The sequence below is a fragment of the Passer domesticus genome, chromosome 4 (genome assembly GCF_036417665.1).
Source record: "Passer domesticus isolate bPasDom1 chromosome 4, bPasDom1.hap1, whole genome shotgun sequence".
Lineage (NCBI taxonomy): Eukaryota > Metazoa > Chordata > Aves > Passeriformes > Passeridae > Passer > Passer domesticus.
In genome coordinates, this window is record NC_087477.1 from 65,966,182 (window position 1) to 65,982,921 (window position 16,740).

The following is a 16,740-nucleotide window of genomic DNA, read 5'->3' on the forward strand; positions in this document are numbered from 1 at the left end:
ATCTCCAGCTGTGTCCTGCTGCACTTGCAGCACTCATAGTGGCATTCAGTGCACCCTTAAACTGACTCTGTACACAGAGTCAGAGTAAGACAGGTCTGATAAAGATGAGAGCTTTGCTGGTGAACAGACTGGAATTCCCAGAGTAGCATCTCTTGGAGACCAGGCTTGGTGATTCAAGAATCTGGCAAATTCCTGAGATCCAGCTTGTTGCAGTGCAGCCTTGTTTATTTGCATGGACCACTGAGCTGGTGCTGTGCAGTGATGCCAGCTGCCAGTGAGGGTGTCGGGAGGCAGGGTGGCTCTCTGCTCTTGTGGATTGAATTTGTGACTCCACACAGCCCTGAAAGGCTGACCTGCCTCTGTCATCTCCCATGTAGACACAACACTTTCTCATCTGCACCCTTTGCTTGCAGTCAGGGTCCCAGGCACTTCATGAAGGATATTTCCTACACCTAAACTGCAGAACCAAGAGTGCTAGTCATCTCCTGTATTCCCATTATCACTTTCTTGAGAAGAAATCTTGTATCATAGCATTTTTTCTCTAACTTCTCTGCAGGGCAAATGGAGTTTAGGAATAAGGGAGGTACTTTCATCTCATAAGCCTTTCATAAAGTCAGCATACAGTTGTCTTCATCCAGTATAGCTGTATCATGCAATATCTTGATGGCCACCTGGCTGCAATCACTTTGTAAGGATCATGGTGTATTTGGGGATTTGTCCTCAAGTGCTCAGGGGTCAAGATGCTCAAATATCAGCTCTTTTTTGAAATGCTGACGTGCAGTCAGGAGGAGCAGTGTGCTGCTGGAATCGATATGTGCCTGTCATTATTCCCCCAGTGCACAGGGCTGTGACTTGAGTGCAGCTGGCACCCTGCAGAGAGGTCCCAGCTGGACAGAGCTGAACTGTGGCAGCCAGAACTGAACCAAGGCAGAGGTCTTGCCATTTGTGCAGATGTCAAACGTGCACTGTTCAAGTCGGGGCTGTGTGAGCACAGAGGTGGCACTGTGTGTGTGTGCAGCCACGGGAGCAGGACCCATCAGAGCAGCTCTGCAGCCTGGGCAGCTCTGGAACCTCTGTGCTGCCTGCTGGTTTCAAAATGCTGCTGATTTGTGAGAGGGGAAGGTAGGACTTTAGCTTCTAAAGTCTGCCTCAGGAGGCTCTCCTACACAGGTCTCTTGCCTCACACAACACATCCTGAGGGGACTACAAAGAGAGGAATATTTTTTTTTGCCTTGTTCACTTTCTGCTGGGCATTTGTGTCATGTGCTATCCATTGTGATGCCAGGTACATGCATTGTTCCTTGCAGTCTGCCCAATGAAAGGGGAAAAGGGAACATGAGCGGCTCCACTGAGACTTCCCACTACTCAGTCTGAAGGAGCTGCCCAGAAATATGCTGCATCAGGCAACCATAGCTTAAAGCACAGTGATGCTAATAATAATGTTACTTAAAGTACTTTAAAATACTCTCTTTTTTGGCCTAGATTTATTGAAGGAAACAAAATTGAAACCATTTCAAGAAATGCATTTCGTGGCCTTCGTGACCTGACTCACCTGTAAGTTCTTTAACACTTGATAGAGTAATTTCCACTTGAACAAAACTCTCCTGGGATACCACTGGTTTTCCTGCTACACAGAAAACTTCTCTTCCCTCTGTGTCAGCTTCCTACTGCTGTCAACAGTATACTTTCCATAAATTAAGAACCAGCCTTAGAGCAATTCTTGCCTGGGCAGCACTGCCACATGTTGGGCTGCCTGTGCACAGGCACAGGTGGGTCTGGGATGTCACTGGTACCAGCACCACACTGCCTGCTCATGATTAACATTCCTGCTTCCTTCCAGTGTGCTCAGTGATTGCTCTGTGGGTTACATTTGCACCTGGGCAAAAAAAAAAAAAGCTTTAAATATTTTACTTTCATGTGAACTTCAAGCAATATCCATTCTTGAATGAGAATAATTAATGTCTATTCCTGGTAACTTGTAACAGTGCCGGTGGCTGGACAGTACTGGATAATTAACAACCTGTAAGTGAGCTCAGAATTTGTAAGAATTGCAAGGTAAGAGATAGCAATGATACTAAGCTCTAACTTTCTTTTCTAGTTCGTTGGCAAATAACCATCTCAAAGCTTTGCCAAGGGATGTCTTCAGTGATTTAGATTCTTTAATTGAACTGTAAGTAATGAGAATCTTTCTACTGCTTCTGTCACTCTTGCTCTTAGTTTTAGGTGCTGGGTGTGTGGTGCTGTATCTGGTATCTACACAGAAAAAATGGTATTTTTTGTTCTGGTTTTCATTATGTAATTACTTGCTTGATAGAGTCTTCTAAAGTAACTACTACTTCTTAAATCACTGTTGCTTCTCATGATGCTGTACGTAGCTTGTGTTATTGTACTTCTTTCTGATGTCTTGTAAATTGTGTTTTAGAGAAAGGGAGACAATGAATTTTAAAATGACAGTTTCTCTGAACATATTTCCCTATTATTGTTGTATATTCCCCGAGATTATTTTAGTACAAGAGATTAGTTTAAAAACAAAACCAAAAAAACCTTCTTTTCCTTGTTTCTGTGAAGTTGTAGCTGTTTGCTGACATTCTGTCAGTATTTCCCTGTGTACCTAGGATTCCCCTATTTTTGGCCTGGCTCTTCCAAACAGCAAAGTAAAATCATAAGCCACAAAATTGCCAAAGGACCAAAGAACACGTACAGTGCTGAAATGGTACATACATGAGCTGGAAGAAGCTAAATTGACTCTGCATCAGCAGCGACTCAAAAAATACAAGTCTTACATCTGTATTTTACATCTGCAAGGCTGCTCTGTCAACCAGCAGTACTGGAACAGTTTAGTGAAGGAATGGGAATTCTCTGTGTCACTGGTAAATGGTGCAAAGGAGGCCTTCAGCAGACAACCTGAATGTCAGAATGTATTACATTACAGTCCTCATCCTATGAAAACTTACCAAAAAAGTAACTTGAATCACATGTGCTCCATTACTATGATTATATATGGCCATAGAATGCAACAGTTTTTCAAAAAACCCAGTGAAAGAGAGCTCATAATAAAGGAGTCTAGATAAAACTTAAGAAACTTCCCTGTTTTCAGTTCAGAGCAATTCAAGGATACTCAGATATTTTGAAATTCAGCATGTCAAGGTGATGACAGTTGTGTAGTACTCATATTGCTATCAACGTTTTCAAATATGTTTATTTCTGTGTGTTTTTTTAGAGATTTAAGGGGAAATAAATTTGAGTGTGACTGCAAAGCCAAGTGGTTGTTTTTGTGGTTAAAGATGACAAATTCCACTGTTTCTGATGTCCTGTGTATTGGTCCAGCAGAATATCAGGATAAGAAGTTAAATGATGTGACAAGTTTTGATTATGAATGCACCACTACAGGTATTCAGAATGTATATTTCTAAGCACACTACAAATGGTTAAATATCAGAAGTTTAGATGATACCCTTTCGCTTCTATGAGCATGACCTGGGGGGAGGAAAGGGTTACCTACAAAGCACTTCCAAGTATGAGAACAAGTACAAAATGGGAAAATTACATTTAGATGCCAAAGTATGTACTGAGTTTTTATTTGGATTAAGTGATAATGGGAGAAGAGCTCTGCCTATTCATATTCCAAAAGACTTGATTATGACTCAATTTGTGGCTTAATTTTCATCACAGAATGCTTTTTATTATCTGGAATAAAGCCATATAGTTACAGCAGATGAGCTTCCCAAAATTTGTATTTCACAGAAAGCAATGAAAATAAGTTCAAAAATGTGGTTATAGCTGTTATCTTTATTTGATAAATCATGATTTATTAGCATCAAAGATGGTGGCAATAGTGCCAGAAGTTCTTCAGGGAACTCCAATAAGTTGAAAAGTCCAATAATATTCTGACTACTGTCTTGCCTAAGATCTTGATTTTTTTATTTTTTAAGGTAATGTAAAGCATGCTGAAGGGAGTGAAGAGAAATTTGCATGTGGTTATGCTTATATTTTATGCCAAAACTGCTGCAGTTACCTATCTTTGAATGTAGTCACATCATATAACTGAAAATATCAGCTGCGGGTATTGTTTTTCATCTTCTTTGAATAGGATGTCAGCGCTTTGCCTTTTTTCCAGACAGTAATATCAAAGGTGTGCAGGTTCTCATCTGTCATCAAGTCAGTCATTATTATTAAAAGACAAGAGAAAAGGTGATTACTAGTAATGTAAAATGAAATTTCAGGAAAAGGTATGAAAGGTGCTTTGATGGCAATATGTGAAGGAAAAGAGAATGAACTCAGAATTCAAAATTATGTCAGAAAAGCAGCAGAGGTAAAGTGCAATAACCTGCTGCATAAAAGAATGTCAAACACAGGAGAGCAATGAAGTTTAGAACAGCACCAAAGTTACATTCCTACGTCTGCCAAATCACCAAGACGCAGCAATGCAGAGTAAAAGGAGGCTTTATTTCATTGCAAACTGGTTTAAGCCATTGTGTAGCACTAACAAGAGAAAGTGCACAAGAGAAAGCCTCACCTGGTCCTCAAATCTATCCTGACCTACCAGCCCTCACTTTTTTGTGCCTAGACACTGTAAAGTTGCTCCAGGCAAAATTCACCCTTAACATTGTCCCTCTGTCTGTAAGTGAAACTACATCAAGCATAAAACTAACCCCACATGCTGCAGAGCTTTTGGGAACCAAAGGCGTTCCATGGGACAAGGACAGCCCAGCTGAATATTTGCTCAAATGTCCTCAGAGAAGCTCCACAGCACTGCATGTAGCTGTCACATTCTGCTCTGTATGACATTGGTGGTCTGTGGTGTCAGGCCACTGCTGTTTTCTCCCTCTCTGCTATTGCCTCCCTCAGATCCAAAGGGAATGTAAATATGCCCATATTCCTTTCTTGAGGATAGATTAGTCACAGGCTTAGAATACACACTGTAGGTGTATTCTCCTTTCCCATTCAGTGGTGGGTAGGGCTCTGCAAAACTCTTTCATTCATGTTAGTCTTTAGTATAGTATTTCTGTCCTTTGCCAGCTGGGATCAGACTTTCCATCATTTCTGGTCTCCAGTACTCTGTGTCAAGCATGACTGGGTGCAGGATGTAGCAACAAAGCAGTTTGCTTGGTAAAATGTGTGTCTTGTTGGCCCAGTCAGATCATTGCATCAGCTGAACTGCTACAATGGTAACAGGAGAGATGGAATGAGGCGCTGCCAAATTTAAAATAAAAAGCCAAAGAACAAAATGGTCCTGTTGCTTCTTCACAGGGAGAGTGATTGACAGTATTGGTGACCTGCATTTTAATTATTTTTGTGATAGCATCTGTCTTTTCCATTTCTCAGTGCTTACATCATGGAAGCAGGTTAAGTCATTTCACTTAATTCTTGTCTTTCTTCCTCTCAACAGTGTGTGAGGGGGCTGTCCTGTGGCTGTGAGCACCACAGGGAACATGTAACTCACTTTCAGGAGACTGGAAAACAGGCCTTGGGCTCCCACAGCCACTGGAAAGAGGCCATGTGCATGCCTGGGACCTGCTTTGCCCAGACCTGCAAGAAGGGATCATCTCACTGAGCTTTGGAAGCTTGTTTTCCCTTCTCTTTACCTAGCTGGGATTTTCTTCTGGAGGTGGTCTTCTCTTTCCCTGCTGTCTGGAAGGGAGGTAGTTTGCATTAATAGGTACAGCTGCATTCTTGCTCCTGTGCTGGAGCTCTCCTGTGGTGGGAGAAGGGAAAGGATGGTTAACACTCCCTGCTGGCACACCCAGGTCCTGGATAGTCCTCTGCAGGGAAGAAGGCATGTGAGGAGAGTGGGACTGAATGGCAGGATACAGCTTTGGAGCAGCTGCCCAAACAGGCCAACACTTACATTTTTCCTTAATGTCCTATAATGTTCCCTTCACTCTCCTCCTCTCCTGTGCTGGCATCAGTGCTGCTGTGTGCTGGGATCAGCCCGAGCAAGGGCTGCCAGAATGAAAATCACCCCAATGAAAGTGCTGGGGCCCTCACCTGTGACACCATGATGCCAGCTCAACCACAGAGGGAGCAGAAGTGGAACAAGTGTCTGGAGGACAGGGGGACACCCCCACTGTAAGCCAGCAGAAAACAGCATGAAAACCACGTGTCTTGAGACAGGGAGAGCAAAACTGTGTATTGGGTGGGGGGGAGAGAGGGAGAGCTCATGCAGCCAGCAGCACAGGGAGAAAGCGTGGGCTGTGTCCTCTGCCCTCTCCCATCCAGGGGATCCAGCTTAAAAGAGAAAGATATTGGAAAAGGGCTCCTCCCCCAGTCCTGTATTTACTGTATTATAATTTTTTGCAACCTTGATGTGGCAGCAACTTTCACTGTGTAATCCTCTTCTACCTTACAGTCTGGTATTCCCAGCTGGTGCTAAAACCAATGTTTATTGCTTTTTACTGATTACAAATTATTTCCCTACCCATTTTCACATACAGACTGGCTTATTTCAATTCACAGATTCCCCCAAAGAATTTCACAACTGTTCATATTCCAAGAAATGTCTTTTCAGGATTAGTTTTCTGGGTTTTTTTCCTCAAGATTTAAAAAATATTTTTATTTTGTGTGACTGTATCTGCTCTTACTCCATCCTTCTATAACTGGTCAGTTGCTTTTACTTTTTGCATACTTCAGTGTCAGTTTTCCCCAGCCCTTTTAGTTTCCCAGTGAGAATGAAGATAACTTTCTTGTTTGCCTACCAGCATTTATGAACCAAGCCCAAGCTCTATTTATAATAGCCCTCGAAGAATGAAGACTGTCATTTCTTTCACAGCTGTGGAATCTGCTCTGTTTGTTTAATGGTAGTCATCTATCTTTATTCTCCACAAGTGCAACTCCTCAAGGGCAAGGCTTTCAAGCATGCAGAAACAGAGGGTTCTTCATTCAGAAGCAATTATTTCATAATGCACCAAAATAAGGGACTCGAGTGAGGACTTAATTACCATTTCACCAAAATCCCTGGATGCTCAGGCCCTTCCAACATAGCAGTGCATGGTGAAGGCATGTAGCAAATGGAGCTAAAAACAGAGCAATGCATGGTTCTGCACAGAAATGCCATCATAGGGAAGATGCCTTTCCTTTTCTATGTGTCTATATCCATACATGACTTCAGTGCAAGCCTCTGACCACACTTTAGACCTGAGTGCTTTGCCAGCTCTGCTACACCATTTTTTCCCCCCTGATAATAGAGATCTTGCACAGCTGTCTGGTCAAATGTCAAACTCAGACCCAAATCTCCTCACTTTGCCCCAGACTGGTTCTGTGGTGACTGCTGACGTACTCCAGGGTGAAATTTCAAGTTAAGTCTGCAAAGGCAGGTTGCTCCGATTTCTCAGTCTTATTGTCTAGCACAAGTTTTCCACTGGATAGTAATTTTCAGGTTGGTTGTATTTTAAGCCTAAACTACATTATAATGCCCCATAAAACATTATGTTAACTGAGTTTTTGATTACACCATTTTGTCTATGGTCTAGGCAAAATGGGGTTATCCCCAGGCAAACTTCAGATATCATTTCACTTTCTGCCTGGTTTAGCATAACACAAATTGCAAGTGATTAAATTTGCATGACTTAAGAAGTTATTGGACTTCAGCTGGTAGTTGCTGTCTCTCAGCTTGAATGTGATTCTAGCAAGGCCATTTCACTTGACGGGAAAGCAACTTCCAGCTGTGGGGAAAGAGACTTCTAAATTTCACTGATAGTAGCCAGCCTGGCTGGAAAATCTGAATTATTTCGATATTCACATATTTGAGCTCCTTGACAAATACATTTTCAGAGAACAGTTCATGATACCTAAAGCAGGAGACACTTTCCCTGTTAGTGCATGCCTAGCATGAGTACTGATACTTCATGATAGTGTTATACAAAATCCAGAGTATTTAACTCATTTTTCAGTGTACATCATTCTAATCAGTGACCACTTACTCTGTGTTTCCAGCAAGGATGCATCCTAACTGTCACAAATGTATGTTTCTAGATTTTGTTGTCCACCAGATTTTGCCCTACCAGTCTGTTTCAGTGGATACGTTCAACTCAAAGAATGATGTGTTTGTAGCTATTGCACAGCCCAGCATGGAGAACTGCATGGTGCTGGAGTGGGATCACATTGAAATGAATTTCAGGAGTTACGACAATATCACAGGTATATCAACACTGGGACTCCAGCCACTGATGAACTGGATAAGATTTGTAGATGGGATCAGTTTATTGGGTTTTGTCCTGAATCTCAGTTGAATTTGGATTGAAGTGAGTGATGTTTGGACATGAGTGACTCCATGGAGTAATGCATCTTCTTAATACATGCACATTTAACCTTACTGTGGTACATAAACTAGGCTTTTTTTGTCCAATGTTGAAATTTTTCTGAAGGCACAAACACTTGCTATAAATGTCACACCTTGGCCCAGCTTAGCATTCACTGCCTCAATCACACAGCGAGTTGAAGCAGAAGCTGAAGGAGCACTTGATCTTGCCAAAGTGCCTACAAAATATAAAAGCAATCTATTGCATGTAGGAGGAAACAAGTCTGAAGGATGCTTGTAGGGTGAGCTGACCAGGAAGACAGCTGAAAATGACAGAAATATTTAAACTGTGATTGTTACCTAAAGAGATGTGCTGTAAAGCTTCAGCATTTACTTTCAATTTACAAATATGATCAATTAACATCTTGGTCAGATTACTGACCAAACAGCCTGTGTGGATGCCAGGTGATGTTCTAATGCTGATTTTCTAACAACCATTCTGATCCTAACCAACACTTGTGGTGCCCAGTCACACCATGACAGCAGAGACAGAGTCTTCAAAGCTGTTGTCTGCTGCCTGTTTTCCCAGATACTCCAATACAGAGGATTTGAATACTCAGGAGCTAAATTATCAAAGGAGCATCTTTGCCTCCTGTCCTTGTTGTGTGTGATCAATTATTTTTCACCTATATTTTGGGAGACATAGAGTATGCTGCATCCTCCTCTGGTGTGGAATTCTACAAAGGCAGCAAGCACTTACCTCTCAAATCAGCTGTGTGTGTCACTAACAAAATCTTGCAAGAAGCTACCCCTCTGTCAAGAAATTTTTGAAACAAAAAATGTTGGGTTTTTAGGTTTCATTGTGTTTTGGTAGATTAGGGTAAAATATGTACCAGGGATGTAAACTGAGAAGTCAACAGCTCAGAGAGAGCTAACTGAGCCCTAGAAAAACTCTGGAAATGAAGTTGAGAGTTCGACTCATTTGCAAAGATAGCAAACACTAGATACACACTTCCAGGTGTATTTCACCTTCCTTTGAATGATTTGATTAGGAGACATTTCTGCAAAGGATTTGTGTCCTAGCTCCACACTCAGAGCTTGCTCCTGGAAGGTCTGAGCTCTGGACTCTGAAATGTACATGAGCCTAATTTTTGCCAGGGGATGCAGGAACATAAAGAGCCTCCTGCAGAGACTGAAGAGTGTTCTGTAGAGCTCTGGAGCCAGCTCCACAGAGAATTTCACTACTTACCATATGCTTGGCATTTGGATATCTAAATTTAGCTCTTTTTACAACATGGGCTTTTGGAGCTGAGCTACTTGTCAAGATTGCCTTTAGAGTGAACATGAAGCGAAAATCATTGCTGTCCTCTGCAGAAGGAGACAGGTGAAAGCTCTTCTAGAGTTTGTGTTTGACTAAGTTAGATCAGAAGGAGCCTGGATGATCAGCTTGACCATTCATGCCTGTGCTGCAGATCCCTTGCTGTACTGGAGGTGAAGGTACACCCAGCTCTCCTACACTGCGAGGGTGGCAGGTCATCCCAGGCCAGCTCTGAAAGCCACAGGGAGGGACCAGCAGAGGAGCCAGGGTAAATCTGCTGTAGTGACTGACCAAGGATGCACTGGGGAGCTTGGGCAGCTATAGTTCCACTTAAACTGTGTGCTTCACAGAGGAATTCCTCTCTGCTTCCAAAAACACCTTTTGTAATAGTCTCACTGTTGCTTTTTTGATGTGGTTCTTGTTTAGTGCAACTTGACATTCTCAAGACAGACCATAACCTGATCTTATCTATCTGGCAACTGCAATATTGCTAAATATTTCTAGTTTAACAAAACCTCAAGAATACCTAACACAAACTACAGAGTTAGATTTATCTTTTTCATCCTGCTGTCAGGGGATATATCCACAAGGTGCATCAATATTTCTATGTACAGTAGCAAAAAACTGACTCTAACCCTTCTGGAGCAAGAAAAATACTAAAGACAGAAAGATTACAAGAATAAGAGGATTTCAGATATTTGATGAACGACAAGATAAAAACTCTTGTCATTTTAAAATAATAAAATTTATCTTAAATAATTAAGCTTGAACAAACAGAGAAATAAAAAGTATTTTGCAAAAAAAGGAATCAGAATTTTATGATGCATCATACTTGCACATGTTGCAGGGTGGGTCAAGTCATCTCTCCAGTTAGTAGGAACTAAAAAGCTTGAAAAGACACTCTGATGGCATGTAGCAGAAGACAGACTTATGAGATGGTGCAGGTTTAAAAAATGGGGAGGGGTGATGTGGTAATAATATCTGTGGTGTAAAGTGTAGTTTGTGCTGTGCTAATACATGTGTTGTTTTGTTTTCTTTCTTTGGGCTATAGGTCAGTCTATAGTGGGATGTAAAGCTGTTCTTGTTGGTGACCAAGTCTTTGTGGTGGTGGCACAGCTCTTTGGTGGCTCACACATTTACAAGTTTGATGAAAGCTGGACGAAGTTTGTCAAATTCCAGGATATTGAAGAATCTCGCATTTCCAAGCCAAATGATATAGAGCTTTTTGAGATAGACAGTGAAATGTTTTTTGTCATAGCAGATAGCTCGAAAGCCGGCTTGTCAACAGTGTATAAGTGGAATAACAAAGGATTTTATTCGTATCAGTCTCTTCATGAGTGGTTCAGGGACACTGATGCTGAGTTTCTCGATATAGACGGGAAATCACATTTAATCCTCTCTAGCCGTTCCCAGGTGCCCATTATACTCCAGTGGAACAAAGCCTCCAAAAAGTTTGTCCCACACAGTGAAATCCCCAACATGGAAGATGTCTTGGCTGTGAAGAGTTTCAGGATACAAGATGACCTTTACATCACACTCACAAGATTCATTGGTGACTCCAGAGTTATGAAATGGAATAGCAAACAGTTTGTGGAGATACAGGCTCTTCCATCCCGGGGAGCCATGACACTGCAGCCTTTCTCCTTCAAGAACAATTATTACCTAGCCTTGGGAAGTGACTATACCTTCTCCCAGATTTACCAGTGGGATGGTGAAAAGAAGATATTCAGATTATTTAAAGAAATCTACGTGCAAGCACCACGGTCTTTCACAGCTGTGTCAACAGATCGAAGAGATTTTTTCTTTGCCTCTAGTTTTAAAGGAAACACTCAAATATTTGAACATATCATCATTGACTTGAGTTTATGAAAAGATGCTAGAGTGAAATTTATGTAGAATGACATTTATACGCAAACAAAACAAAAAGAGACCTTTCCAAAAACAAGGTGCACCTATGGAGTATGATGACATTTTCTGAACTTTTCAAACTTGCATATTAATCAGGGACTGCATTTACTTGGTTTCTGCATGACATGTCCATTTTATCCTTTTTCAAAGACACTTTGCAATCTGCAGTCATTCAAAGAGGAGTGCAGTGCATTAGAATTAATGTTGACATCTAAGAAAATGACCTAAATTTAATCCAGCAAACTCCCTTGAGTTGAACATCTCATAAAGAAAATGAAGAGTGAGCCATACAAAGCATAAAAATGATCTTGACTCCTAAAGTAACATTTTAGTAGTGTAGTTTTAATATTAGAGCCTGTTCTTCGTGGTTGCTGATGAATTGTAAAAGCAAACAGGAACATTCTAGAATACACTGAGTTCTCTCTTCAAAATCTTTCTTTCTGGTTCCCAGTAAATCCAAGACATCATTATAATTCATTGCAGACTGAAGGGAGAGTCAAAATCTATTGCCGTTTTTCTACCATTATTCACTTTTTTCAGCAATAAATTGTGCATAACAAGTAGCCCAGCCCACAGTAAGTAGGTAGCTAGGAATAGTGTGTCTCTTCAGGACCATGAGATCTTAACAAGTTATTACAGACAGAAAATGTCAGAGGTCTTCATAATGCCACGAACAAATCAACTACAAGTCACACCCACTCTCTGTTTTAATAGGTATTCCAGAAATCCATTCCATTTTGCCCTAATTCATATTTTTCCTGATGATTTCCAGTAGATTCTGGGTGTTTAACATATTACTTTGTTGTGAACCCTCATTCCAGAAGGCAGGGCTTAAGCTTTGCCTGAAACACATTGACATTGATGCACCCCAGGTTGCAGCTCCTCGGCACTCAGTGAGGTGATTTATTGCCTAGGGTTTCTACCACACAGCACAGCTCATTAGCAGTAAATTCAGGTTTGGGACATCAAAGTTGTATTCAGGAAATCCTCCTTCTGGCTAAAGTCTAACTGTGACTTCAGTATCACCAAGTCATCTGAAACCAAGCTGGTGCAGCTGTTTCAGACTAGAGCTAATCCCACCTCCAAGAAAGATTTCCACTGGGTGAGTGCAGGCTGTTGCCAGATTGCCAATCCATTGAAGGTTAAAGAGGAGCATGAGGGCAAACTGTGCTTCGTTGTTGTTTTGGCTGGTTACAGACCAAGCCATTCAGCCATCCTAATGACTCGGGACAATCCTCGCACACAGAGCCTCTCTCAAGATAACAGCAAGGGACTGTTTTCCAGGAAAGGGTCTTTGCCCCTCTTGCCCAAAATAATCAGAGCTCTTTTTTGTTCACTTACACAAGATATTTCTTTACATTTCCATAACACTTAGTCTACTAGGTTGTTTTATCATGTCTTGCTGTTGCATTGCTGCCTTTGATAATACGGAGGTCTTGCATAAAGCAGGAGGAGCAAAGGAAACTATCCTTTATTCCATCATACTTAGGCCTATCTCACCATCCTTCTGCTGAGTGAGTTTGACATTTTTCCCCTGGACATGGCCTATGATCACAAACAGAGATGTTCTCATAGGCTTTCCAATATGCAGGGTGTGAAGTATGCTGCAGAGGAGGATTATGTGTAAGAGCTCCCATGAGGAGTCATAACCTACCAGTGACCTGTCACAGTCTTCTCCAACTTTTGCCACTCTGCTATGAAATGAAGTTATTACTGGCCTGTCAGAGACATAACTCATCCTGATTTTCAATTCTGTGTTAGGGGTCTTTTTTTCCTACAGAGTTGTTCAACCTGGTTTTGTTTTTAGCTACACTGGCAACCTGGCCCATCCCACCCTCTGAGATACTGAGTGCTGCCCTCTGAATCCCAATGGGGTCTCAGTCCCAGTGGTTCAATCAAGACCAGTAGATGCAAACCAACACTCTGCAATAGGGTTTAGCAATACCTCTCCTAGGATTAAGCTAACTAATCTGACAAAACAAAGACACTCATGTCTGCCAGTGAAGGAAATTTCTTACTATGTTTCCAGTTTACTTTTTAAAGTGGATATGGCTGGCAAGCAACGTTTATTTAGCCTATGTTGTGGGAAAGCATTTTGTATTGCTTTTCTGTTAAGCATGCAAGTTTCACTAGAGTTAGATACTCTGATGAGGGTGGCATTTCTCAGTGCACCAGCACTTTATTTTAGGGCTCAACTGTGAGTTCTTGTGACTCAGGAAGGGGCATCAGTCAGAGTGAAAAGCTAGTTTAGAGAAATTGGATCCTTGAAGGGAAGCAAGAGGATGCTGGAAAAAGGCTTGTGTATTGAATACCAGGAGATTGTACTGTTTCAAGAGCCAAGGGGATTTTGAGACTTGGCTATCAAGTTGGATTAAATTAAAATGGTATCTGCAGAGACAGGCTTAATAAAGAGGATAAAGTGATCCACAGGAGTCTAGCTCATTCACATGGGACCAGAAGAAGAGAGTGAGGGAAATTAATTCTGCGAGCAGGCTGCTGCTTCTGTTGAGTAGCTGTGTTGGTTGACCAGAAAGCCCAGCTCAGCATCCCTCCTAGCCTCAGGAAGAGCCTGGAGCCAGACACTGGCTTGCCTGTTCTGCTGAGCTCATGCACAGGAGGTCAAAGCAGCTAAGAGCGAGGACAAAAAGCACCAGTTGAATTAAGAAAAGATTATGGTACTTTTCACAGGATTAAACAAAGGCAAGACCTCAAAAAGAGCCTTGTTCTGCTCTTCCTGCTCCCAAGGAAAAGCTGCAGGATGCAGGCATAAAACAGAAATTGTTAATAATTGAAAATCCTTTCTACCTTTCCAAATGCAACCATGGTTTGTCTCCATTGCCTATATTCTGTAATAGAAATTGTTTTGAATGGTAAATAAAATATGCATATTCATAATTAATTGAAATGTTAGACGATCAGGACAGTGAAAAAGGATAACAGAACATGCCACTGATAACTTTTAATGTATTCTAAAATACATAAATTATGTAAAGTTCATTAGTTTATATAAGCATTGATTTAATATGCATTAGCTATAGCAGGAGCATTTTAAGGTTGTATATACATTGAGCTTTTTTTAGTAAAGAGGAGCTGATGCAATCTATGCTACTGACATGTGTATGTACTCTTTCAATATATGAATAAAATGCAGTTAATGTGACTAATAGTGGTGTGGCACACATGTTAAAATATCCACGTTGCGAAGATCTACACTGCCAGAGGAATTGACAGGGTGGGCAAACGGGTCCCTGTCTATTTATGATCGGTTTGGCTTTCGACAAGGTGGAGAAAGCCATGCTCAGATTAGTTAAATCTTTCTTCTGTGCCTGAGATAGTTTGGACTTCCAAGGTTTTGCTGTTCCCCGATTTTCCCCTTCACTCTTTCCTTACACCCCATCTAGTGTTAGCAAGTAAGTAACGCAGCTATTGCTGTGAGTTTCGTTCATGAGCTGTTCTTTCTTACCACAAAGTAAAGAGATCTTGATTTTCAAAATAATTTAAAAAAAAATACTTTAAATACTTAAGTGGATTTCTTACATGCTGAGTAAATAGGAACCAAGTCCTAAAATTACTTCCAAGACTTTCAGATCTTTGCTCTGGGCAAAACAAAATCTTAGGATTTGCTAAATTCTACTGAATCATTGACATTTATTCTGAAATTGAAAAAAAAAAGTAAATCTATCAGCAGTGAATACACTTTATTTAAAGCAATCCTTGAGTGTTGTCCATTGATCCTACTAGTCACTAAGACAGAGGATAATTCTTTTGTTTCCTCTTAGTTCTTCAGAAATAGCACAACTCTCTGTAACTAATTATAGCCTTATGCAATCAAAGACATGTCTGACATATCACAATGGGATGCAATTGCTGGGATCATTGCTTTCCTTTTGGGTATTCCACCTTTTTATGAGTCAGCAGCCCTTGTAGTGTGGTTCACTGAAACTCCATCACAGCTCAAACATCAGTTGCAAATCAGCACTGTTTCCCTGTCTACCTTCCCCTGCTTTCTTTGCCCTTGCTAGGAGAACTTTTTTTTCCCATCCATTACCACATTCTTCAAATCTTCCTTGAAAAGTATCTATTACTCCTTGAAAGTCATAGCAAGATACCAAGAGAAAAGCATTCCTAAAAAGCAGTGCAGGATGGTCACTCCTGCAAATTTCTAGGGGAAGACAGAGCAGGGTATTTTTGAAAGGTCAAGATAAAGGCAGATGTGCAAGAACAGCTGTAAGAGTCCCACTCACCCCCTCAGTCCCACTCTCTCTTGGCCCAGAGAGATGAGCTGCTGCCACTGCTCCCTCTTGGCAGCACTGCTCACAGCCAGGAATTACTGAGATTTCTTTTTCACTCCCTGTCTCAGTAGCAATGGAGCTGAGCTGTTATAACACTGGTTGGGTTTCTTTTTTTACTTCCTAGCAAGCCAGGCACTTGATAATTCTTGCATTCCACATATAGTCAGCCTCCTTTATGAGAAACTGCAGGCTTGATGATCTAACTGACTTCAAAACTGACCTTTGGAATCAACAAAACCAGCTGGCCACATGATGTTAGATACCCCACAAAACAAGAGACTGATACTGTGAAAGAAGTTCAAATAGCAACCACAAAAACCTAATCCATCCCACACTACCTATTCCCCCATAAGCCATTGCCATTCTTGCCCCAGAATTGTGTGATGAGAAGTCCAACATGCCCATCATTAGCAGGGACATATTCAACTACACCAAGTTGCTCAGAGCCCTGTCCAACCTGACCTTGAATATTTCCAAGGATGGGGAATCCATTACATCTCTGGGCAACCTGCTCCAGTGTTACACCACCCTTATCTTAAAAAATTTCTTCCATCTACTCTGAATTTATGCTCTTTTAATTTAAGACCATTACCCTTGTCCTATTGCTACAGGCTCTACCAAAAACTGTTCCTATCTTTCTTATAGACCTCCTTTAAGTACTGAAAAGGACACAATGTAGTTTCCCCAGAGCCTTCTCTTCTCCAGCAACACCAACCCTCTCATTGTCTTCATGGGAGACATGCTCCAGCCCTCTGACATTTTGCAGCCCTCCTTTGGATTTGCTTCAATAGGTCAATGACCTTCCCTTGCTGGGAGCCACATGGCTGGTGTGGTCTCACTGGAGCAGAGTGGAGGTGGAGAATGACCTCGCTCAGCCTGCTGGCCACATTACTTTGGTGCAGCCCAGGATGTAGTTTGCTTTCTAGGCTTCAAGCACACACTGTTGACTCTTGTACAGCTTTTCACCCTCCAGTGACCCCAAGTCC

General features: G+C 41.5%; 1 protein-coding gene across 10 annotated transcripts in view; it reads left to right on the plus strand.

Annotated features, from left to right (window-relative positions):
• The window catches only part of LGI2 (leucine rich repeat LGI family member 2), a 39,605-nt gene extending 24,979 nt beyond the window's left edge, over positions 1-14,626 (plus strand). For all 10 annotated transcript variants that reach the window (XM_064418488.1, XM_064418490.1, XM_064418491.1 and 7 more), the window contains 5 exons: positions 1,483-1,554; positions 2,099-2,170; positions 3,221-3,390; positions 7,972-8,136; positions 10,606-14,626. In XM_064418488.1, the coding sequence (XP_064274558.1) occupies positions 1,483-1,554; positions 2,099-2,170; positions 3,221-3,390; positions 7,972-8,136; positions 10,606-11,423 (1,297 nt within the window). In that variant the 3' untranslated portion in view covers positions 11,424-14,626. The remainder of the gene's footprint in view (positions 1-1,482; positions 1,555-2,098; positions 2,171-3,220; positions 3,391-7,971; positions 8,137-10,605) is intronic.
• The last annotated feature ends 2,114 nt before the right edge of the window (positions 14,627-16,740 follow it).